General features: G+C 42.2%; 1 protein-coding gene across 48 annotated transcripts in view; it reads right to left on the bottom strand.

Annotated features, from left to right (window-relative positions):
- Positions 1-26,834, bottom strand: part of RIMS2 (regulating synaptic membrane exocytosis 2) — a 659,880-nt gene that overhangs the window by 405,041 nt on the left and 228,005 nt on the right. For 4 of the 48 annotated variants that reach the window (XM_073679756.1, XM_073679750.1, XM_073679749.1 and 1 more), the window contains exon 1: positions 21,386-21,972. The exons of 42 other annotated variants lie outside the window; for them this stretch is intronic. In XM_073679756.1, the coding sequence (XP_073535857.1) occupies positions 21,386-21,507 (122 nt within the window). In that variant the 5' untranslated portion in view covers positions 21,508-21,972. Of the gene's footprint in view, positions 1-21,385; positions 21,974-26,834 lie in introns of those variants that run through there. 2 more of the 48 variants (XM_073679747.1, XM_073679748.1) reach the window with 1 other exon arrangement.

Genomic DNA, 26,834 nt, shown 5'->3' with positions numbered 1-26,834 from the left:
GCAGGAGATTATCACTAGAGGACTAGGAAACCTGACACCATGTAGTCCAACCCCGCCCCCAGCAGTGATTGGCAGCTTTATGCCTATGCAAAGTGTGCACAAAAAGCTGCCAGTCAGTGATGTGGGCGGGTTATACAGAGCTCAGCCTTCAGAGAACTGTTAGATTTACAGCAGTTAAAATTGCTTTAATCAAAACTACAGCAACCAGTAAGTGATATATCGCTGGAATCGGGGTCTCTGCCCCAAAATCATACCGCTCTAAGATGGGGTAGCAAAAATCTGGTGAAAAATTCCCCTAAAGACCTCAGCAATGCCCCTGGGGGTTATCCATCCTTTAAAAATAGATGGATAAGCCATTATTATTAGATCAGTGGGAGTCCAACTATCAGCCCCCCTGCGATTAGCTGCTCAAAGATCGTCTTTTTCAGGATATTTCAGCATTGTTTCATCCACTTCAATGGTACAACGCTGAACGATCCTAAGTGGCTGCTATAAAGTATGAACCAGCTTGCAGCCAATGTAAGCATTGAAGAAACAACTGATCATAGGCAGTGCCCATAGTCGGATCTCCCACCGATCTAATATTGATGGGTTATCCTAATTGACTCCCAGCCCCTGACAAAAAGTTCTCCCCCATTTTATTAGTTGGCCTTATCTTTTGGATTTGCGCCACCGTACAGATTCTGTGTAGAAAAAAATGAGCTTTGTCTGCTAACTAGGAAGGGGAGTAATTAATAGGGTCTAGTCTGGGGTCTAAATAATTGGCGTCTGAACATTAGGGTCTAGTCTGGGTTGTAAATAATTGTTGTCTGAACATTAGGGTCTAGTCTGGGGTCTAAATAATTGGCGTCTGAAATTTAGGGCCTAGTCTAAGATCTAAATAATTGTGGTCTGAACATTAGGGTCTAGTCTGAGGTCAAAATAATTGTCGTCTGAATATTAGAGTCTAGTCTGGGGTCTAAATAATTGTTGTCTGGACATTAGGGTCTAGTCTGGGGTCTAAATAATTGTCGTCTGAACATTAGGGTCTAGTCTGGGGTCTAAATAATTGGCGTCTGAACATTAGGGTCTAGTCTGGGGTCTAAATAATTGGCGTCTGAACATTAGGATCTAGTCTGGGGTCAAAATAATTGTCGTCTGAACATTAAGGTCTAGTCTGGGGTCTAAATAATTGACGTCTGAACATTAGGGTCTAGTCTGAGGTGTAAATAATTGGCGTCTGAACATTAAGGTCTAGTCTGGGGTCTAAATAATTGTCGTCTGAACATTAGGGTCTAGTCTGAGGTGTAAATAATTGTCGTCTGAACATTAGAGTCTAGTCTGGGTTGTAAATAATTGGCATCTGAACATTAGGGTATAGTCTGGGGTCTAAATAATTGTCTGAACATTAGGATCTAGTCTGGGGTCTAAATAATTGTCGTCTGAACATTAGGGTCTAGTCTGGGGTCTAAATAATTGTCGTCTGAACATTAGGATCTAGTCTGGGGTCTAAATAATTGGCGTCTGAACATTAGGGTCTAGTCTGGGGTCTAAATAATTGGCGTCTGAACATTAGGGTCTAGTCTGGGGTCTAAATAATTGGCGTCTGAACATTAGGGTCTAGTCTGGGGTCTAAATATTTGGAGTCTGAACATTAGGATCTAGTCTGGGGTCAAAATAATTGTCGTCTGAACATTAAGGTCTAGTCTGGGGTTCAAAATAATTGGCGTCTGAACATTAGGGTATAGTCTGGGGTCTAAATAATTGTCGTCTGAACATTAGGATCTAGTCTGGGGTCTAAATAATTGGCGTCTGAAGATTAGGGTCTAGTCTGGGGTCTAAATAATTGGCGTCTGAACATTAGGATCTAGTCTGGGGTCAAAATAATTGTCGTCTGAATTTTAGGGTCTAGTCTGGGGTCTAAATAATTGTCGTCTGGACATTGGTGTCTAGTTTGTGGTCTAAATAATAGGCGTCTGAACATTAGGGTCTAGTCTGGGGTCTAAATAATTGGTGTCTGAACATTAGGGTCTAGTCTAGGGTCTAAATAATTGGGTCTGAACATTCGGGTCTAAATAATTTGAGTCTGAGCATTAGTGTATAGTCTGGGGTCTAAATTTTGGTCTGACCAAAACTTAAAGGGATTTTACTGGTTTAATAAAAAGTACAATTTTAAATGCAAATAGGAGTCTGACATCAATGTTGCGTATCATCATCACTAGATGGTCTTAAAATTAGGGCAGCATCTAGGGAATATTCTGCAAAATAAAGTGTTATTCTCACAAATACCACCCATATCAAGCCATGCCCAGATGACCTCAGCCCCATGGTAAGCCCAAAAAAAAAATTTAAATGTTGGTAATTGTAGTGGTAGAATCCAATCCCAGTCGGAGCAGTTTGTATGCCGTGCCATAATCCGCTCCCATGCCTCTGTACATCACCGCTTTCAGTGTAATATTGCTCTATATTGCATTCTTTGTATGGCACTTTAAGACTTCCTGAACAATCTCAGATACAGAAGAAGATGCATCAATCCTGTAAACTTTGCACTCTTTTTAAAATTGTATAAGCAGCGATCTGGAAGCGCTTCACACAGAATCATCTCTCAGAACGTGTTATAATTGATTCCACGATCAATAATTATTAAAATGCCTCACAAATGGCTTAAAAAGACTTTAGGAAAGTGGCGAGTAATCCCTCATGGTTTATACAAGTAGTATAAGACCTCATATTGTGAAGTTATAGAGTAAGAGGATTAAAGGAATTGTTCACTATGGACAATCCCTTTTTGTTCAAAGGTCCCCTAGATGATAAGCTGATCAGAGGGTGTTCTGCTGCTTGGACCCCCAATGGAGGAAATGGGCAGCGAGCGTCCAATGTTCTAGGAGTACCAGGTCATCCAAAGCGAGAGGCGATCAGAAGCTAATAGAGGAGTCTGCTGGACAGGGGGCATTCTCTACTATAGGCAGGCTTGGACTGGCCAACAGCAGAACAGGAGAATCCTCTGGTGGGCCACCGCCCTCTTATATGAGCAGTGTAGCACCCTGAGGACTCGGCTGCTACAGGGGTATTGCACCTCGACCCAGAGGTGTGGTATTCCACTCCCGGGTAAGGATGGAGTGTGGGACTGAGCTCAGTAGGCTGCATGCACTACATACATCCCATTTCCGGGGGACAGAACTACGGTACTCCCACCAAGTAAATGTGCAGGTACGACAGCGTCTGTCCCTGGCTGGAGTGGGAGGGGGGTGGAACATCCCAGTAGTGTAGGGGCAGATAGGGGGAGTACTCTGGGTAAAGCTAGGAGCTCATTGGGTGCTGGTCACCTGGGCTCACACATAGAGGGAGTATATATGGTGGGCACCATCTTAGGACAGGGAGAGCTGAGGGAGTCTTTAGGAAGAGTTCAGCCAGGAGGGCTGACAGGGAGCTGTGGCTCCGGCTGGGCCCAGCTCCAGAGCCAAGCCTGCAGAGGAGAGAGGAGAAAGAAAGGCCCAGAGTGGAAGACCAGAGGGAACCCTAAGAACCCAGAATCAGACCAAAAAGGGTGAAGGGTTGGCGGACACGGGTACCGGAACCCGAACTGGTGGAGGCCACTTATCCTCAGCCAGGAACCGGAGGTCGTGGTCAAGATTTGCCACGACCCTCACCAAATCCACCAGAAAGGCACACCAAGTATAGGGTCAGGGAACCCAGAGGAGGTTTGACCACCAAGAGACCCGAGGGAGCCGGCCAAAGGTGGATCCCTGGTGGGAACGGCCAGAGACAGAGAGAGAGAAGGGAGCTCAGGACCACGCTCCGGAACTGCCTGGGGGTTAGCCGAGTCCAGGACCTGGTGGACGCAGCACGGCTCGGTTGGTCACTCAAGGCCAGAGTGACTGAGAGAACACCCGTGAGTAAAAACCCTGAAACTGCATCTCCTGACTCTGACTCTTCTTACTGCACCGTCACAACCCCCATCATCTTCACCTGCTGCCCTGAGGCCATACCCCTCCCGTTGGGGGTTATAACATCATCGCTGCACCCATACCACCGGCCTCAGCGGACTGTTCTTCAGCGGCGGCTGCAAAGCCGCACTCAACGGGTGGCGTAGTCGACATCCAAGTTAACATCTACTGCCATAGACTGCCACTTAGTTTGACACCCTGGGCACGGACCGGGTCACCGCCACGAGACTACAACCCTCAACAGATCCGGCTCCGGGTAAGCTCCCGCGTGCGCAACGCAGCGCGACACAGGCCCAGGGGCGCGTCAGCAGCACTTGGCACAATATACTTGAATCATTATGTACAGACAAAGGCAGCATCCTATTTATGTAACAATCTACCCAGATCATTGTTATATAAATTTGTGATTGAGGATAATGTCACATTTGCATGTAGCTGAAAAGTGGGGCCCTGGAGTTGCTTACTGGTGGCCCTTGGCACCCCAGTCCAACACTGACTATAAGGGTATAGCAAATACAGAATATGTGATTAGTGACTGTAGGTGGGGTTTCTCACCCATCAAGAAAATGAACTAAGACCCCCGTTAGTGATAGCTTTTATCATTCAAGTCAATACTGAGGGGTTGACCAGTTCTTTCCATTGAAGTCTATGAGATTATCCCAATAACTTCCTTAGGGAGCGTCACACACGAGTACAGCTACTTCTCCACTGTTGGTCTCTTTGCAGTCTAGGGGCCTCTACAGGTGGGACCGCCCATTTATTAGTCATTTATAGGATTATTTTTTTTCTCTGAAAGGCAGTATGACCGTATCACAATCTAGGTTTTTTATTAGTCAATGACTCCACCTAGAAATACCAATATCAGCATGACCTAATGATCAATCTCCGAGGTTTTTGGATTAGAGTCCAGAGCATTGCTAGAAGTTTTTGTAAGAAAATAACTTTTTTGCCAATTCTGAATTACAAAGTGAATTATCAAAGATTTGATCAAAAATTGTGCAGGGTGTATATGCCGTGTGCGTATTCCCATTATTTAGTTGCAGGTTAGTTTCTGTTGTATACTAAGTATGATGAGAAGTTAGCTACTTCCTGCCTTATTGAAGTTAGCTACTTCCTGCCTTATTGAAGTTAGCTACTTCCTGCCTTCCTGGTTAGCTACTTCCTGCCTTACTGAAGTTAGCTACTTCCTGCCTTACTGAAGTTAGCTACTTCCTGCCTTACTGAAGTTAGCTACTTCCTGCCTTACTGAAGATAGCTACTTCCTGCCTTACTGATGTCACTGCTGAACTACTTTCCAGCATTCTTTGTTTTTCAATTCGACCACGAAAAATGCACGAAGCCTTTACCTTTTAGGTTACACAACATAATATGAAGGCTCTGCCTTATCTGACCAACAGCTAAAAAGTGATTACTGGAACCAAATTGCTCTTTTACAAGTCTAGATGAAATTAAGCTGTGATTGACTGCCAGGAAGCCCCGTAAGAGGGACCGGACCGCATCGTGTAAACAAAGAGAAGCAACAAGAACCGATACAACCAAGCCATTATGTGAATCAATAAAAGCAAAGTAATGCTCCCCAAAACTTACTTGGGGACACAGCAATGCGTCCCATTCATTCTAGGGATAGATGGTGGACGGACCGTCAACAATCAGATATATCTCTAAATCAGGTGAGTACCCAGAAAAATGAGGGGAAAGTTCATTTTATGGTGTAAAAAAAGGAGCACATTTTAGAGCATGCAACTTTTGTGTAAACATTTGATATTCCTTTTTTCTCCTTTTGAAAAATGGTGAGAAAAATCATAGGGTCTAGGGAAAATGGCCAACCTGAAACTACAGATACGCTTTAAAGGGGTTGTCCAGGCTTGGGGCTCAAGTCTGCAATCACTCTATGTGACTGCAGACTTGTGAATCCTCACAGGGAGCACTGCGTGCAGTGTCAGGATTCTCCGATGCTGGCTCCAGGCGGTCATGTGACCTCAAGTATGCGGTTTGCAGACTTTCAGCCACAATCCGACTAGACGTTTCTGGCCTCACTCAATTCACTTGAATTGAGAAAGGCTACGCATGTCTAGTTGACATGTGACCACATTTATGCAAATTGCATATTTGCAGTCACGCGCCCGCCAACTCCCAGCACCAACACTAGAGAATCTTAATAGTGTGCACTGTAAGCACCCCACGCCTGGACAACCCCTTTAAGGTCTATGACACAGGGATTACAATGATGTCACAATATGCTCACCATTCAGACTGGAGCAATGATTGGCAAATGTATCTCAGAAGCCAGATGAAGGAGGTGTATAAATTTGATTTATTTATGCCTAACAGAAGGAATCTGTCTTCTTCTGTACCTTGGACGTCAAACAGTCCTACTCTGCATTTCAGAGAGAAAAAAAAAAGTTTAATTGTAGTCTCGCAGTAGCTTCTGGCGAGGAGCATTATTGTAGTTACTGTAAGCCAGGCATTTCCAATGTCTAGAGCTTAATAAGATCTTATTATAAATTCTATACAGATTAAGCTTCCAGGACTGCAGGACCGTAATCACATCAGACAGGAAAGCATTCTCATTTTATGGAATATTATATCAACAATAATGCAACGTGATTAGTTGCAAATGCTTATGCAGCAGATACTGGGGAGGATGCAGAGTATTCTGCTATCTGCCGGTCCTAGACTACAGTCCAGATACAATATTGCCAGCTAAATCTATGTCATTAGGGTGTTTATAGTATTGCGTCACTTCATTATGAATGACAGAGCAATGACCTTGGTGATAGGAAAGATGGTGGGAAATTAGGACTGTGTAGACCACTACCACTGATAACTACAGTGGATCATTGACAGGGCCCCCTGTGATCAGCTGATCGCTTCATTTCTAAATCATTATTTTATTTCTTTATTTGCAGGCTGCAGAATGAGTTAACTGAGAATCCGTCAGTGAGCTCATTCTAATTAAATGACAGGAGAGTTTGTAACTCTTCTTTGTCTTTTTCTGAGATCCTTAGAGCTGATTTATGACCACAGGCCACATCAATGTTAAAAAAGCAGTAAAAGAAAAGAGCCTGGAAAAGCCAAAAGGTGCCAAATGAAAACTCTGAAAACCTGCGTTCTGTCAAGGATTTTTTTTATTTATTTCCTCCTCCCTACCTCTGACACTAACTGAGTCAAAGGCATCTCACCCAGACAGCTGTCTAAAGATGGGTGGTCATGTTTCAAGACCCTTTATTGGGTCAGGCATTCATTTACAGGGTAGATACTGTACCTATAGGTGGCAGTAGAGAGACAATTTTCTTCTTTCTACAGAAGAGCTAATTCGCATACTTTTTTCCCAGCTACCATTGCCTGGATCTCCGCAAGGAGAAACATTGTCTGTCGAGAGAAACATCGTTGGGTTAAATTCTCATTCTTGTGTTTGCTAATAATGCGGAGATATATGATGCGGTGGATATATAATATAAATATTTTTATCATATTATATATATATTATTATATTATATTGATTATATTGTTTTTAATATTAGATTCACTGCACCTCCAAAAAAGTATCATATTATTTATATTATATTATTTTTAATATTACATTCACTGCACCCTAAAACAATGTATCATATTATTTATATTTTATTTATATTATATTAATTATATTATTTGCAATATTAGATTCATTGCACCCCCCAAAAAGTATCTTATTGTTTATATTATATTAATTATATTATTTTCAATATTAGATTCATTGCACCCCCCAAAAAAAGTATCATATTACTTATATTTTATTTAGATTGTGTTATATTATTTTTTATATTCGATTCACTGCACCCCCCCAAAAAAAAGTATCGGATTATTTATATTTTATTTATATTATATTAATTATATTATTTTTAATATTAGATTCACTGCACCCCAAAACAATGTATCATATTATTTATATTATATTAATTATATGATTTATTATATTAGATTCACTGCACCTGCCAAAAAAGTATCATATTATATATCATTTGGATTATAATAATTATATTATTTTTTATGTTAAATTTACTGCACTCCCAAAATAATGTATCATATAATTTATATATTATTTATATTATATTATTTTTAATATTAGATCCAATGCACCCCCCAAAAAATGTATCATATTATTTATATTATATTAATGGTATTATTTTTAATATTGCATTCACTAAAAAAAAGTATAATAAATTGGTGGACCTCTTTAACCAGCATGGAGGAGCAGGGTGTGGGATAATGTGCTGTTTATGTCAGCCCATTTGTTTTCAGCCCCACAGAAAAGCTAACACCAGAACAGCGAGGCCATTTTCCTTAATCAATGAATTCCAATTATAATATACTGCTCAGGCCGTGAGATGGATTACACACGTCCCCAGTGTCCGTCTTATCTTCTCAGCACAAGGGAAAAAAATCATTAGCAGCAGATAATGGTGGTTGTCAAACAAAGGGTTAAGTGAGATTCTGCAAATCTGTGTGGGAATTGGGAAATTACAATAATCAAGGAAAAGCATTATTAGCGCATAAACACTTTCTTATTTACTCCGTCCAGGATTCCCAGAAATTCTGCACTTTTCCATCTGTTTACTGATTTCTATTGTCAGTTCCATGGAATGTTAATTAGGGGTAATGTCCCAGACTAGCAAGATATATTATCCAATCCATAGACAACGACTACAGCATTAATTGTGTTTATTAGAGTCACTCTAATGGAAATACATTAATAAACATTAGTCTTTGAAGCACTGTCCTTCACCTAGAAACGACACCATATAGCATTATGGGGAATTACAGTCTGGATTGTTTCATACCAACCTCTGATCTCCTGCTTCCCATCGTATGTGAAAAATGGGGCTCCTTATAACCACCACTAGGGGGAGCTCATTGCATTCCAAGTCATACAGAGCACAATGAGGTCTAAAGGGGTAACGTTTCTCCTCTTGAAGAGTGACAAGCCAAGTCTGGCATGTCAGAGTGATGAGACTTATATTAGCCATGCATGCTCCTTTGGGAAATTAAATATGCAAATTAACTCTTCAGTGAGGAAAAGGACTAGAGATCCTAAAAGTCAATATCGACCCTTTAACGAGACTTGCAATATGACATGGGGAAAAAAAACAAACCAGAATCTCAATTTGCATACAAGGTGTTTCGGGGTCTTGCCCCTCATCAGTGCAAAGCTTGGCATGTCACTCTCCACAAGGAGAAATATTACTCCTTATACCCCAGTACAGAGCCTCTCACCTTGCCAAATCAGATCTCATACTTTGCACTGATGAGGGGCAACACCCCGAAACACCGTGTCTACAAATTGAGATTCTGGTTTGGTTTTTATCCTAAGTGGTATGGAAAGGCTTGTTAAAGAGTCGATATTGACCTTTAAGATCGCTGCTTCCAATGGGTGGTTTTAGAATTCAAGTCTTCTTCCTCTCTGAAAAGACAATTTTGCATATTTAATTTCCTAGAGAAGCATGCAAGGCTTATAAAAGTGTCCTCACTCTGACATGCCAGGCATTGGCTTGTCACTTTTCACAAGGAGAAACGTTACCCCTTAAGCCCCAGTCCAGAGCCAAATCAGATCTCATACTCTGCACTGCTGAGGGGCAGCTCTCCGAAACACAAGTCTGCAAATTGAGATTCTGGTTTGGCTTTTCCCCTAAGTCATGTGGCAAGGCTCGCTATTGATTTTTAGGATCGCTGCTTCACTACTAAAGTTCTAGTCCTCTTCCTCGCTGAATAGACTATTTGAATATTTAAGTGCACGTTGAGGCAATTTAAAAAAAAAAAAAAAAAAAATGGGTCTGGTTTAGAATCAAGGGCCACCCACCAGACTTTAAAAAAATTCATGCCAGATCCTGGTGTAAATTATAGTGCTGATGCCCATTAATAAATTTCTCATATTTTACTCCAGACTGATGTACGAGATGCCAGCTCTAGTAAATTGCCCCATAGCAGATTTGACTTGATTATTTTAGCATAAAAGGTGCTAATATATGGATAAGTGTGGCTTAACTTTCAGTACCTTAGAGCTAGATGACATAAACCAAATTTATCACATTCGCTCACACGGTATAAGGAATTGTGATTTTTGCTTCATCTTTTGGTTAAAGGGAATCGGTCAGTAGGATCAACCCTCCTTAGCCGTCTATATGAGCATGTAGGTCATAGGAAGCTAACAAAATGATAGTTTGATATCTATGATTCAATGTCTTATTCCAGAGAAATCCATGTTTTTCTTAATATGTAAATGAGTGGTTAAGATCTATGGGCCGGACATAGATCTGCATGAGAATCTGCCTCCAGAGCTCATGTTAATTGAAACGGGGCGATAGCAGTGTGAGACATGTAATGACTGACAGTCTGCCCTCCTGATCTACACGTCTCATATTGGTAACGCTCCCTCTTTCAGTTAAAATAAGCTCTGGGGGCAGATTCTCGGGGAGATCTATGTCCGGCCCATAGATCTTAACAGCTCATGTGCATATATCAAAAATGTGAATTTCTCTGGAATAAGACATTGGATCAAATATGTCAAGGTATCATTTTATTCATCTTCCTATGACCTACATGCCACCTCTTGTTTGGCTCACTTTAGACCAATTTTTTTTCTCTGAAATTTGGACACAATGTGCCACATTTTTAGTTACTCATTTTCCTGTTTAACAATAACTTTTATCACATAACGGCCATGCCACTTTGCCTAGCAAGACCCCAAAAGTGTCTAAAACACATAATTCATTTGACACAAGCATGTATGCCAGTTTTGTGCAGATTGTGGCACATTTAGCTTAGTAAATCTTCCCCATAAATATCATTTAGAGCTGTGAAAAAACATGTAACGGGAGCTCCCCCTAGTGGCGGCTGCGTGCAGCCATTATTTTAGCACTTGAAAAGGCTCTCTGCCATTATCTTCCTTTATTTACTGCAGCACTGATGACCTAGACTTCCACAATTATTCAAAACAAATGAAGAAATAATCCACATTTCCATGTAAATATATTATGTAAATCTCAATCACTATATACTTAAAGATGAGCGGTCACTTCTCATTAATATGTAATTTTTTTTACCCGGTGTAAATGCCACTGTTCTCCTGAATACGGCGTTGTTTTTCTTGTGTTCCTGTACCTCTCTGTTCCTGAGATATGACCTTCTGTTTCAGGTATATAAATCTAGTCTCGTTAGCCAAGTGGGCGTGTTCCTCAACTCTTCTCTATAGGCATCTTCATGAGAATCACGCCTTCTTGGATAACAAGACTAGAATTACACATAGGGAAGAAGGGGCCATATCTCAGGAATGGAGAATCCCAGGAACAAAAGAAAAACAACGCCGGATTAGGGAGGATAGCGGCATTTATATCAGATATAACAATTACATCTTTCTGGCAAGTGACTGCTCCTCTTTAACTTAAAACTTATGTGAAGAGAAGAAGAGGACTGGGGGCAGCTCCTAACTTATTCTGGCATAGCCTCCATGTCCATCTCGATACAGTACAGCTCATTCACAGTGCTTGTCACAGACCCTCTTTATCGGTCACCTATCTATCAGCAATGCACCACTGTAGCTTTTGTCTGCCAACTTTGCACACTTGCAGCTTACTCTTACAGTTTCCACTTACTCTTACAGTTTCCACTTATCAGTCACTCACACTCAGGCATCCGTTTCCTTGCTGTCTCAGTGGTGGCAATCCCTCTGGTGTGACTATCTTCTTGCTCTTTGTGGGTGACAATACTTAAGTTCATCTATCAAATGCACTCTTCACTCAGGAGCTGGTGTTTCTTGCTTGCACATCTGTAAGCCTCTCTATAACCCTGGGGTAGAGTACAATTTATAGTGATTTGCTCATCATATTTGCTACTCACCCCTACTTCCAGCTAGCTATAAGGCACTCTGTGCTGAGTGTCTAGCAGGGAACTTGGACAAAGTTATGGCACTGAGCTCTTGAAACAGCCTTACATCTCACATTATTACGACACCCACACACATAAATGACAGTAATATACTTTATGATGAAATTTATCCCATGTTAACATTAGCATAGATGTGGCATTGACATTGGAAATAAGCCCAAGGCAACCAACAAAGAACATGACAGTCTTAGCCAGTCATTGGGTTCCAAGTGGCATAAGTCCTTAATTCTTGTAAGACCTATTTTACAGATAGATATACAGAGAGACAGATAAATAGATGGTCATTCTGTCCGTAAACACACAATCTGAGCTGAAGGCTTTTAAGTCATTTACAACTTCAGAAATGGGTAAAATAAAATCAATGTGAGTTACAGACGAATATGAAGAAAAGTCATGTCTTCTGGTGATCATAGATAAATAGCTTCCCTTAGGACTTGCACAATTTTGCACTCATCGTGTGAAATACTGTGCCGTAAGATGGCAAAAAAGCAGTCTAGCATGCAGGATATAAACGAGTTCCAATAGTAGCTGCAAGCCAAACCATAAAACCGGATTACTAGGGCAAACGGTAGTTTTGGAAGTATTAAATTAGTTTTCGCATCCACATCATAAAAAGTAATACACTTATTCAGCACAAGTCATCGGGATTTTTTTTTAAAGACATCGTAGCCCCGTTCTATAATGGGGTCAGGGTTTAGCTGTGGGGAATGCAGTGGTAGCAATCACACCCGGAACCTGGTGACTAAGGAGGTCCAAAATCCCTTATGCAACATAAGAAAACACTAAGATCCTCCATCATTCTGCTCACCAGGCTTAATGAAAGGAGCGCTGGAGTAAAGATGCACCAAATTCATTAAGCAACGTGCACCTCTTAATGAATTTGGTGCTTCTTTCAACTGCTTTGTGCTACCACCAGAAATATTGCTCCAGACAGGGGCTGGCGTACATTGCTGGCGTAATTTACACCATAAAAAACATGATTATGATGAATTTGTTCTACCCCCCCTATGGCTGAGCAATCCAGGACTTGCATAAAAACAGCAAAAGTTGCACAATTTTGAGTTGTGCAAAAAAATTGCAACATTTCAAAGTATTGTACACCAGGATTCTGGGGAAAACTCCTTGAGGACTCAGGGACTAGGATTTAAAGGGAATCTGTTATCAGGTTTTGTAACCTGAAGAAAGCATGACTTAGGGGCTGAAACACAGATTTCAGCGATGCCTCTCATCAAGCGCTGTGTTTTTTTTGTTTGCTTGCAATGATTGTTTTAGCGTCAGAAGCTTATCATTGCTGGACACAGCAGCTTGTGCATGCTAGTCTGACACGCCCCCTCCTTTAATAGGCACTTCACTGTCTATGGATATTGTATTTATAAAGCTTGGTGTGGGCGGGGTTATCTTCCTTAGCTCTGCTTCATTCTAAATCTAAATGCTCTGATTGTGTCAGAACGGCTGCACCCAGTAATCTAAGTGTTACATCATTGGATTCAGCTTCTCTTTGCCTACATCAGGCTGCTCTCAGATGAGGTAACACAAACCTGCTGACAGATTCCCTTTAAATAGCACATGATGGGAGAGATCAAGGATTTTCATGTAAAAAGGAAAAAAAACTACTGTTTTGTGTGTATAGCTCTCATGTCAATCAAAGTTTCTCCATGGTCCGAGTCAGACTACACAGACTTGAACATTCTGGTTCTAGTTTCACCCTCACTGATTCCATCAGACTTTAAAGGGGTTGTCCGGGCAAATAATATTGATGACTTATTATAGGGATCAGTCCTCAATATCAAATAGGCGGAGGTCCGACACTTGGCATCCTCACCAATCAGCTGTTATTGGCTTCAGTGGCTGTAGGATATAAACAGTGAATGTAGATGAACAGAACAGCTCTGCTTATTGAGTAGTGGCCCCTGCTGAGAACTGCAGATCGGGTCTCAGTCTCTTCAGTGGGAGCTTATCTACAGTGATCGACAGCTGACTCTACAGATTGAACAGAGGTGTGCTGAACATCTCTGTTCAATATTTACAACAGGCTGACATCAGAACCGAGTGTTGACATCAGGCTGACATCAGAACCGGGTGCTGACATCATCATTGATCTGATATTGATGAGCTTTCTCAAGGAAACCTATGATGAAGCCTGTGAGGGTGAAACCAGAACCAGAATGTTTCTACCTTTGTAACCTGACTGCAGGATCAGACAGCACAAGTTTTGTTAGTAGTCTGTAACTATTGAGAAATGTGATTGTATATGAGAGCTGTATACACAAAACAATAGATGAAAAAAAATTGCAATGTTTCTTTTTTTTTTTTTTCATTGGAATGTATTGAAGCCTTACATAAATAGTTGTAAATGTAAAGATATCCTTGACTCCTGTATGGCTCAAAAGCAGTGCATGTGCCCTGTAACTGATAGATGAAACTCAAAGGCACCAGCCGATCATATGCAGAGTCTGATAAATCCCTTAAAGTTAATTGTATTTGTGTAGTTGTTACCACATTGGCGACACATTTATCCTATGGCAGTCAAGTCTCTCATGGCTGGAGTCACAAAGACCCTATTAGGTCCTAATAGAATTCTATTAGAAGCATAGAACGCTAGAGTTGGAAGGTACCTCCAGGGTCCTCGTGTCCAACTCCCTGCTCAATGCAGGATTCACTAAACTATCTCTTATAGGAAATAAACTGCAGTACCAGACACAACCTCTGTACAAGTGTGACGCTGTTTTGTAAACAAAATGCAGCCCCGATGTAGATGCTGAGACCCTGACTTCAGTGACGTATCACTTATGGGCTGCGTGCTGCAGTTTTGATAAAATCACCGTTTTCTTTGCTGCAGATTTACCAGTTCTCTGAATGCTGAGCTCTGTATAACCCCATCCACACCACTGATTAGCCACTTTCTGTGTACACTGTGCGTAGGCAGAAAGCTGCCAATCAGTGGTGGGAGGCGGGGTTATATAGCACTCATAAGTATGGCAGAAAGTTTACTAGTCCCCTAGTGATAATCTCTTGCTGATAAAACACTGATTTTATCAAAACTATAATTGAAATCAGGGTCTCTTCCCTACATAACGCTGCTGTCAGATTAGGTAGCAGAAACTTGGTGACAGATTCCCTTTAATGTCTGATCCACACATTTAGAAGACCAATTTAAAGAGGACCTGTCGCTAGATCAGAAATGGACACTTTTTGTGCCTATTTTATTCCTGCTGCTCTCTTCTGTATTCTAGCTTTTTTTTCTCCAAATCCACCATATACAGTACAGACCAAAAGTTTGGACACACCTTCTCATTTAAAGATTTTTCTGTATTTTCATGACTATGAAAATTGTACATTCACACTGAAGGCATCAAAACTATGAATTAACACTTGTGGAATTATATACTTAACAAAAAAGTGTGAAACAACTGAAAATATGTCTTATATTCTAGGTTCTTCAAAGTAGCCACCTTTTGCTTTGATGACTGCTTTGCACACTCTTGGCATTCTCTTAATGAGCTTCAAGAGGTAGTCACCGGAAATGGTTTTCACTTCACAGGTGTGCCCTGTCAGGTTTAATAAGTGGGATTTCTTGCCTTATAAATGGGGTTGGGACCATCAGTTGTGTTGTGCAGAAGTCTGGTGGATACACAGCTGATAGTCCTACTGAATAGACTGTTAGAATCTGTATTATGGCAAGAAAAAAGCAGCTAAGTAAAGAAAAACGAGTGGCCATCATTACTTTAAGAAATGAAGGTCAGTCAGTCCGAAAAATTGGGAAAACTTTGAAAGTGTTCCCAAGTGCAGTTGCAAAAACCATCAAGCGCTACAAAGAAACTGGCTCACATGAGGACCGCCCCAGAAAAGGAAGACCAAGAGTCACCTCTGCTTCTGAGGAGAAGTTTATCCGAGTCACCAGCCTCAGAAATCGCAGGTTAACAGCAGCTCAGATTAGAGACCAGGTCAATGCCACACAGAGTTCTAGCAGCAGACACATCTCTTCAACAACTGTTAAGAGGAGACTTTGTGCAGCAGGCCTTCATGGTAAAATAGCTGCTAGGAAACCACTGCTAAGGACAGGCAACAAGCAGAAGAGACTTGTTTGGGCTAAAGAACACAAGGAATGGACATTAGACCAGTGGAAATCTGTGCTTTGGTCTGATGAGTCCAAATTTGAGATCTTTGGTTCCAAGCACCGTGTCTTTGTGCGATGCAGAAAAGGTGAACGGATGGACTCTACATGCCTGGTTCCCACCGTGAGGCATGGAGGAGGAGGTGTGATGGTGTGGGGGTGCTTTGCTGGTAACTCTGTTGGGGATTTATTCAAAATTGAAGGCATACTGAACCAGCATGGCTACCACAGCATCTAGCAGCGGCATGCTATTCCATCCGGTTTGTGTTTAGTTGGACCATCATTTATTTTTCAACAGGACAATGACCCCAAACACACCTCCAGGCTGTGTAAGGGCTATTTGACCAAGAGGGAGAGTGATGGGGTGCTACGCCAGATGACCTGGCCTCCACAGTCACCAGACCTGAACCCAATCGAAATGGTTTGGGGTGAGCTGGACCGCAGAGTGAAGGCAAAAGGGCCAACAAGTGCTAAGCATCTCTGGGAACTCCTTCGAGATTGTTGGAAGACCATTTCCGGTGACTACCTCTTGAAGCTCATCAAGAGAATGCCAAGAGTGTGCAAAGCAGTCATCAAAGCAAAAGGTGGCTACTTTGAAGAACCTAGAATATAAGACATATTTTCAGTTGTTTCACACTTTTTTGTTAAGTATATAATTCCACATGTGTTAATTCATAGTTTTGATGCCTTTAGTGTGAATGTACAATTTTCATAGTCATGAAAATACAGAAAAATCTTTAAATGAGGTGTGTCCAAACTTTTGGTCTGTACTGTATATGTCCCGGAAGGTTCATTATTATATAAGTCCCGGTATGTTCATTATTACTTTTGGTCTATACTGTAGTTCCAGAGATGTGGGCCTTCTTATTTAGCGCCACTTTGTATGGTCTTTACCAGTGAGCTACGCCCTGCATAGAATTATATGAGCCACGCCCTGCATAGAATTCTATGAGCCACATCCCGCATAGAATTCTATGAGCCACGCCCCGCATAGAATTCTATGAACCATGCCCCACATAGAATTCTATTAGCCCCGCATAGAATTCTATGAGCCACGCCCCACATAGAATTCTATGAACCATACCCCACATAGAATTTTATGAGCCATTCCCCACATAGAATTCTATGAGCCACGCCCCGCATAGAATTCTATAAGCCATTCCCCGCATAGAATTCTATGAGCCACGCCCCACATAGACTTCTATGAGCCATTCCCCGCATAGAATTCTATTAGCCACGCCGCCCTCACATAGAATTCTATTAGCCAAGCCCCGCATAGAATTCTATGAGCCACGCCCTCGCATAGAATTCTATGAGCCATTCCCTACATAGAATTCTATTAGCCCCGCATAGAATTCTATTAGCCACGTGCCCGCATAGAATTCTATGAGTTACACCCCTGCACAGAAGTCTATGAGTTACACCCTCTTAGTAAAGACCATAAAAATACGCACTAAATTAAAAAGGCTCATATCTCTGGATCCATATGGCAGATTTAAATGAAAAAAAAATCTGCATATTCGGAGAAGTAATGGGAATAAAATGAGAGCAAAAATGTTCCACTTTCGACCTGGTGACAGGGCCTCTTTAAGGGGGGTCTAAATGATCCTTCCTCCTGTATGACTGTGGATAAGTCTGTAACTAGGACAGATATTCCACAGGAACAAGATGTTCATTTGTTTGTATTTTTTGTTATCTTCTGTAATGTGGATTTCCATATGAATTCTGTGTAAATTATGGCCAGCAGGGGTAATTAGTGGTAAGAACAAGTGAATATGAAGTAATTAGCACAATTCTATCCACAGGAAGCTGCGTATTCAGTACTAGGCACTAGGAGTTTGCTCCATCATCCTCCTCGGCGGCGTATGATTGGTATGGATTTGCAAGGAGGCTTAATTGGGAGATAAGAAGAGTGAGGCTCGCTCCTACTGATATACCATTTTGTATTACTATTATATATAAATATGGTTGTTATTAGCTACAGGGATCATTTCCAGAATAATTCATGTAATAAAATAAAAGGAATATGACATATCTCCTATCTTCAGATTGTCCAATGTGTAATTGTACACAATGTATTTGATCTCCTGGGTTACAAATGCCTAAAACGTTATCTTTTTATCATTCTTTTTCAAATATGGCACATCTTATAGGATTTGAGGATGATCTGCTGGGTGCAGGCTCTAATGGGCGCAAGAGGTCCATTTGCAGCTAATTTTTCCAGTGCGCAGGAGGAGGACACATAGACCAGGAGCAAAACCACCTCTATCAGAGTCCATCGGAGTAGGACCCCCAACAGCAGACCTGGACAAAGTGCGGCCCACGGGCTACATCCGAACCTCTTGCTGTTCTAATCCCTGCCACAGAGACACCCCAAGGATCCAAAACAGTGGCCCATAGGCCACACCATGTCCCACCCCCCGCGTCCAGTGTTGAAATATCACTGCTATAATACATTCTTCCACCAATCAATGTGTGTAACCGAGACAGCAGACGCTATGACGTCACTACATCATGTCTGCTGTGCGGAAAGTCAGTGCACCGGAGCAGAGCGCCAGGGGAACGGGAGAGAGGTGAGTATGTGGTGTTTTTTGGGGGTTTACTGTATATAGGCGACTATGGGAGGGCTCAAACTATATATAAGGGTACTGTATATAGGGATACTGTGTGGGGGCTCATACTGTATATAGGAGGCTGTGTGGGGGCTCATACTGCATGTAGGGGGCTGTGTATGGACTCATATTGTATGTAAGGGGGCTGTGACGGGACTCATACTGTGTATAAAGGGGCTATGTGAGGGCTTATACTGTATGTAGGGGGGCTCATACTGAATATAGGGGGCTGTGTGGGGGCTCATACTGTATATGGGGAACTGTATAGGGGCTCATACTGTATGTAGGGGGCTCATACTGAATATAGGGGGCTGTGTGGGGGCTCATACTGTATATGGGGAACTGTGTGTGGGCTCATACAGCATGTAATGGGCTGTGTGTGGACTCATTATATGTAAGGGGGCTCATATTGAATATAGAGGGATGTGTGGGGGCTCATACTGTATATAGGGGACTGTGTGGGGGCTCATACTGTATATAGAAGGGCTATGTGGGGGCTTATACTGTATAGAGGGGGCTGTGTGGGGGCTCATGCTGTATATGGGGTACTATGTGAGGGCTCATACAGTATATAGGGGCTGCCCTATAGTATATTGAATGAGGTTCCTCATACTGTAGAACAGGGGCATAGCTGGAGGGGACTGATGGAATATGAGCGCTGGTTAATGAGGCTGGTACCAAAAAGCTACTCTGCATTGGACAGGGTCTGAACTAAATGTGCCCCCATGTGAAGACAAGATTCGCCAAGTCTCTGCGTAACAGCTTATCCTTTGCACAAGATCTGTCTCTTTATATGTCCCTAGTGCCTTGGTAGATTTAGATCCCCGTTCTGTGCGACGTGTTACTCTCCACATTATAGGATATCCATTTCCATCTTACAATCCCCTTGTGGAACAGACACTTTAAGGCAAAAAAAAAAAACAACATTTCCCAATCAATGGTGCTTAAGAAAACACAGGAGGAGATCTTAGGACAATGTCAGAAATAATACCAGTTCTAGAGAAGGAGGAATCTCTGGTCTTACTGTAGGATTTGCTCTCGTACAATAGACGGCATAATGATAGGGCGGATAAATGTGTATGTCCCACACTCTGAGAAGAAGAAGCAGACAGGTAATAAAGCAGAGGAGCGTGGGCGCAGAGGTAACCTTCACCATTACATCCCCTCTCTGCAGGCCGGCTACCATCATTTCCACATCGCTACCAATTACTTGGATCCTTATATGTTTATGATTATTATAAAAAAACATATAATATTGTTATAAAAAATAAACAATACAAAAAATAGGTCAAATCTAGAGCAAAAGTCAGCGATCAATCAGCTTTAAAAGCCCCAAGAAGACAGGAGGAACCTAAATTAACCATTTACTCCCCTAGCCCACCAGGGCAAGTACAAATCACCCATCTATTGAGCTCAAAGACCACAGATTGAACAATTAGCTCTAGATCACCGGGGAATGAAGAATTAACCCCTTTATTGTCTTCTGGCCCATATACACATTAGATTGGTGTCCTCCGTGACAGATCATATTGGGAGAGGGGGAAGAAGGGATCGGACATGTTGGATTTCAACACCTTTTATTCCCACAAGAGATAGTGACATCGGCTTACTACACTGTCCCCATTGGGCATACGTATCAGAACCCAGCATGTATGTGTATGGGAGGGGGGCAGGGAATTGGTGAATTCACAATTAACCCTTTTCACTAGGAAAACGTAACAAGAAGTAGATAGTAGAGGGGGGGTCTTATGTTCTGTGTTGTACCACTTACCATAAAAGTATAAAAGCCTCTGCGATATTTAAGACTCTATACATCGCTCCGTCATGCATATGTCCATAAATTGGTTCTCGCCCATATACAACATACTAGGGGCCCAAGAGGTCAGAGGGCCACTAGCACCCCCAAAGCAGGGGGAACTGGGCATGATCATGAGCTATCAGACTGCAAAGGGGCCCTACATTGTTCTAGCACAGGGTCTTTATGTGTGCCCACCCCCTGCAACATACATATATATTCATGCTACTGTGGGGGAACACCACATTTTGTACATATATTTGTATTGGAAATTTAATGAAAGCAAATTGCTTCCTTAGGAGAAAAAAAAACCTCCCTCTAGATGATCAGTAATGGCAGCCCCTATAGGGGATTATAAACCGAGGAGGATATTGCTGCGTCTTGCACATAGCAGGAGCTGTCCAGCATTTCTGCACACAAGAAGCAGCATCCCCACAGTAATCCCTGACCGCTGCTTATTAATGGGGGATTGTATAGGAGCAAGGCTTAAGAGAGGGGGGGGATGTGGAGGGGCAGCCTTCACTCCAGATCATCAATCACTCCCGCACATTAAAAAAAAGTCTATGGTGTGAACACGGCGTTATCGAATGCACCAAATCCCATCCGTTCAATCAATCTTGTGGGGTCAATAGCTGCGCCCCCCTGCGTTTATCCTCTCGTCGCCCCCATTGGAAGTGATTTATTTCAGTGTGCACAAGTGGGACCATTTGCATATGGATGCAGCAGTGCCAAATTTGTTATTTCAGATTTTTATCTCCCCATACCTTATAGTTTATATAGTCTCCCCATATTATGGGGTGGAGGGTGAGTGGGAGGGTCTTTTATGTACTTACCATCCATCCCCCCTTGATAATCCAAAAAATATATATATTTAAGAGTCAAATAAATAATTGTCTGCAGAGCTTGTGCCACGCTGTGGCATATGTTGGCGCTATAGGAATATGTAGGAGGTACAATGACAACCTAGATGGGGGGCAGCATGCAGCAGAGCCAAAAATTGGTCCTGATGTTCACATACCTGGAGTTGTTCAGGGTCTGACCGAACAGATCGTTCTGGAGGATGTTGGGGGGAGTGGGGAAAGCCTCGTGAAAATGAGACAGGACGGTGTTGCAGAACTGGCGGAGAGTATCAAACTGCATCTTCCTCTGTAGAGTCGCCGCCTGGCTACAAAGTGGCTGCTGTTACAGATGGCACCCAGAGCGGACATGCCAGGCAGGCTGCGCCGGCCTCCCCCGGACACTGAGAGCTGTGCTGGAGCGAGCGGCGGCCGGCGAGGAACAGGACCGGCATTATTCTCCGCCGGCAGCTGACTGAGAAGACTGCGCGTCCGCGCCGAGCTCTCCGGACTCAGGCCGCACGGACCGGCAGCAGCGCAGAGCAGGACCGGCTTCCCCGGCACAAGTGTGAAGCCGAGCGGCAAGAGTGTGAAGCCGAGCGCCGGCGCGTCCTCCACTCATATTCCTCTAAGCCTAGGACAGCCGCGCGGTGCAGAGATGCTGGCGTCAGGGATTTCAGCACATCTGGCTGCCAGTAACAACATCTCACAAGTCATAAAAAAAAGGAGGACGAGGCATCTCGTACAGTTACTACAGTCTGTGAGAGCCGGGAGGACGAGCAGCAGCTCCATCACCTCCCATTCACAGCGCTGCAGCCAATCATCGGCAGGACTCAGCCCAGAGAGTGGGGGCTGCCTGGAGAAGACGCAGAGGGGTTACCTGCACCAGGACTGGGGGCTCCCAAACTGTGACTGGGCACAGAAATACACAGAACTATAGAAAAATATGTATCCATCTATTATCCATCTATCCCATATCTATCCATCTATCCCATATCTATCTATCTATTCTTCTATCTATCTGTCTATCTATCTATCTCATATCTATCTATCCCATATCTATCTATCTGTCTATCTATCTATCTATCTATCTATCCCATATCTATCTATCTATCTATCTATCTATCCTCCTATCCCATATCTATCTATCTATTCTTGCATCTATTTATCTAATCTCTTTTCATGTCTATTTTCTATCCCTTAACATTGCGCTCAAATCTATCTATCCTTCTATTCATCCATTCATCCAGCTATCCCATATCAATCTATCTTTCTTCTCTATGTAACCATCCATCCAGCTATCCCACATCTATCTATATCCATCCTTCTATCATTCTGTCTATATAATTTTGATTTATGTATCTATTTATCTATGCATCATTCTTCTATCCATTCATCTATTCTTCTATCATTCTATCTATATAACGTTTGATTATTTATGTACAGTACTTATCTATCCATCCTTCTATCCATTCATCCGTCCATCCATCTATTCTTCCATCATTCTATCTATATACTTTTGATTATTTATGTATCTATTTATCTATCTATCCATCCTTCTATTATCTATCCATCCATCCTTCTATTCATCCATCCATCTATCCCATATCTAATCTATCTATCTATCAACATCCTTCTACCCATCCTTCTATCATTCTATCTATCTATATACTTTTATTTATCAATTTATCTATGCATCATTCTTCTATCCATCCATCCATTCATCTATTTTTCTATCATTCTATCTATATAACTTTTGATTATTTATGTATCTATCTAACCATCCTTCTGTCCATCCATCCATCTATTCTTCTATCATTTTATCTATATACTTTTGATTATTTATGTATCTATTTTTCCTTCTATCTATCTCATATGTATCTATCCATCCATCCTTCTAATATTTATCTATCCATCCTTATATCTATCCTTCTGTCCCTCCTTCTGTCCATCCTTCTATCCATCCTGCTATCCTATCTATCCTTCTATCTATCCTTCTGTCCATCCTTCCATCCTTCTATCTATCCTTCTATCTATCCTTCTATCTATCCTTCTATCCATCTATTCTTCTATCTATCTATCCTTCTATCCATCTATCCTTCTATCCATCTATCCTTCTATCCATCTATTCTTCTATCATTCTATCTATCTATCTATCTATCTATCTATCTATCTATCTAACTTTTGATTATTTATCTATCTTTCTCCAGTCCTTCGATCTCATTTATTGCTCTTGTCCATTTACTAGCACTTTCCCTCACGATGCTTCCAATATGTATACCTCTATCTATCTGTCTATCTATCATGTAGTGATAAACCTTTAACTTAGAAATCTGCCAAAATTCAGAATACCCTGCAACCGTTAACCCTGACAGTGCTGAAAAGCTCCAACCACACGGCCCTGCCGGTGCCACTCTGCGCTCAGTCAGCATAAAAGCGTTGAAGCGTGCGCCTGCCATGAGACAAGCAATGGGTTAACAAAGGCATTAACGTCCCTGCTGATCCAGCTGCCCTGGGATTGGCACGGGTTTTTTTTTAATACACATATTCAAGGCAGTGATAGTAAACAGGGCAGAATCAGAGATCACACACTGACCGCTGGCACCCATAATGTGCCGGCCTGATCTTTACTGTACGGTAGTTTTTTTTAGAGGGGGGTATTTTCCTGTTTTGCCACCGGATCCCGACTCTTTAAGGCGGATTACCATGGCTGGGAAAGGATCAGGGCACAGGATGGAGAAGCCATTTTAACAAATAATTCTCATTTGTGTTGTGCTCCATCGCTGTAGGCAGGGAGCAGCGCGGCCCAGCGTTCTCCCTGGTGTGTAAACGGCTATAGCTTGCGCAAGATAATGGGAGATTCAGCAAATTACGCTTTTAATGTCTTCTTCCCCCCCTGTTCAATTAAAATGAGCAGCATCCCTCCCATTCCCCAACGTTGTTCTTTTATGCAACCGCAATCTAATGAAAGGACGATCATCTATTTTAAGAACACATGGAGGGGGAAAAAAAAGGAAGTCAGTCATTCCAGCCCCGTCAGATGCGATTCTCTGCATTGACATGACACAGCCTGCAGTATTTGTGCCACGGCTAATAGCTACCAGCCGCCATAATCATCCTAATCAAACGCATTCATTTCCAGCGCGCCACGTAAACCGGTTCATCGCAATGGAGGGAGATACCCGTGCGTAAACTTTCTCGATAATCGTGATTTTATGCCGCTTCTTCTTTTTTTTTTCTTTAATGTGCTGCCGGGAATGATGGCAAAATCAAGTAAGGGGAGAGCTGAAGGCGCACAGACACATTGCAATCCCCATACCCCTCCCAGCGGCCTGAAGAGAAAAACAGCAGAGCGCAGGAAAATAATGAGAACATACATTGTGAACTACACCTGACTAAGCAACCGTAAGACAGAGAGCCGGGAAGAGGCGTCATTCATAGGAGGACAAGTAGCCGCCTGCACCCGCCGCCGCTACAGTATTGCAGCCTGTGCAACCCAATTATTATGGCTCTGGCACATCTATTGCAGTAATGGTCACTGCTTCCATCATGGAGGCCCCAGATAACACTGTAACAAACCAGTACAACTATAAAGAGGAGCAGCGACCTAGACACCAACCAATAAGATTGTGTCTTTAACCACGTAAAAGGATTCTGTCACCAGATTTTTGCTATCCCAACTGAAAGCTGCATAAAACCCTGATTTCAGAGATATATCACTTACTGGGCTGCTAAAATCTCTGTTTTATCTGCAGTTCTCTGAATGCTGAGCTCTGTACAACCCCGCCCACACCACTTATTGGTTGCTTTTTATTTACACTGTGCATAGGCAGAAAGTTGACAATCAGAGGTGTGGGCGGGGTTACATACAGCTCATGAATATGGAGGACTACATGGCAGCAGGTTTACTAGTCCTCTAGTGATAATCTCCTGCAGATAAAACTGCAGACTGTGATTGGCTGAGGCGGTGATTTTGAGGTCACTACTGCAGCCACATTGAAAAGACCATAGGTGACCCTGGAGCAGGGGGAGGGGGGGGAGTACAGATGTTTTTCTTTTTTTTTTTTTTTGTACAGTAAAGGATTTGAAAAAAAAAAGAAATAATACTACCCCTTTAAGTGGTTAAAGGAGCAGACTAAGTGGTTGCTATCTATGCTACTCTATCAAGGAACAACCTCTTTAAAGGGACTGTCAATAATTAGATAAATATGGCTGCTTTTTTTCTTAAAACAGTACAATAACTTTACATTAATTGTGTCTGGTATTAGAGCTCAGCTCTATTGAAGTGGATGGAGCAGAGCTAAAATACCTTGAAAAAGTATGCCACTGTTTTTTGCACGAGATCAGCCATGTTTTTTCTAAACCTGGACACTCTTCATAGCTTATTTCTTAAATTTGTGCCATTGTACAATTTCAGTGGAGTTTTAAAGCACACCTGTTTTCTGCAGGGGTTTAAAGAGCTATGAGCAATCAAAGTATTTGGCACCTAATAAGTTAACTTTTTTAAGTACCCAAGTGGGTGTTATCAGACAGTTTTCACTGGGGGCGTGTACTTCTTCTCCCTGTATGATGCTGACCAATGGTAAGCAGGTGGCAACACTCAGAGGAAAGAAGAACACGCCCCCACTGTAGCTTAGAGTAGATTTCTCAGTGTGTAAAATCTAAGGATAAAGTTTTGGTTTCATGGTCTAACCTCCTGCATGATTATAAAGCACAGATGACTAACACCAATCAGATAAGACTCCTGTGGGGGAAGGGGTAGTATTAGTTCTCCTCTTTTCATAGAACTGTCAGCTCTGCATTGCTGCCCCTTCCCCTACACTGTCTGTCAGGAACAGAGAGCTCAAAAATGTCAGTAATCACACTTATGTCTGCTATGCTCAAGCAACTTGTAATCTTACTGCAGTGAGATCAGGCTGTCATTACATCTCATACAGTACCAGCCTGTCGTATCTGGAATACTCTTGCGTGAGAAGAAATAAATGCCTGTTCTGCTCTCACTGCAGAGCAATTACATGCTGTGCACAACAGAGATAATTGTGATTCTGACACTTTGAGCTCTCATTTTCAGACAGGCAGGGTGTGTAAGGGTCAGTATGGCATAGCAGACAGCACTACGAGAGGAACCGATAAAAAGGAATGTAATGTGACACACCTTAACTCAGCTGTGCTGCCCATTCCCAACAGGGCCCTAATCTAAATCTAGTCATCTGTGCTTTCTAATCATGCAGGAGGTTAGACCAGGAGATCAGAGCTGTATCATTACATCTCACACACTAAGAAATTGCTCTGCACTATTGTGGGGGCGTGTTCTTCTTTCTCCAGTGTGTTGCTACCAGCTTATGATTGGTCAGCATCATACAGAGGGAAGAAGTAAATGCCCCAGTGAAAACTCTGATAACACCCACTTGGACTTAAAAAAAGAAGTTAACTCATTGGGTGCCAATTACATTGCAAATATCTCCCTATCTGAGAGGCAAAATTAAAAACAAAAAAAACATTTTATTCCACTCTGTAACCACCATTACATTGTGTGTCCAGTTTAGTGAAAAATTTGGTGAAAGGTGTTCTGTAAACTGGAAGCAAAAAGCACAAAGGATCACAGGAATGACCAAGGGTGATGAGCCTGGC

This window comes from Phyllobates terribilis, unplaced genomic scaffold (assembly GCF_046119375.1).
Source record: "Phyllobates terribilis strain yellow unplaced genomic scaffold, ASM4611937v1 Scaffold_4__5_contigs__length_816908805, whole genome shotgun sequence".
NCBI classification, from domain to species: Eukaryota; Metazoa; Chordata; class Amphibia; order Anura; family Dendrobatidae; genus Phyllobates; species Phyllobates terribilis.
The sequence above is the reverse complement of the archived record's forward strand: the minus strand, read 5'-3'. Positions and strand labels throughout refer to the sequence as shown.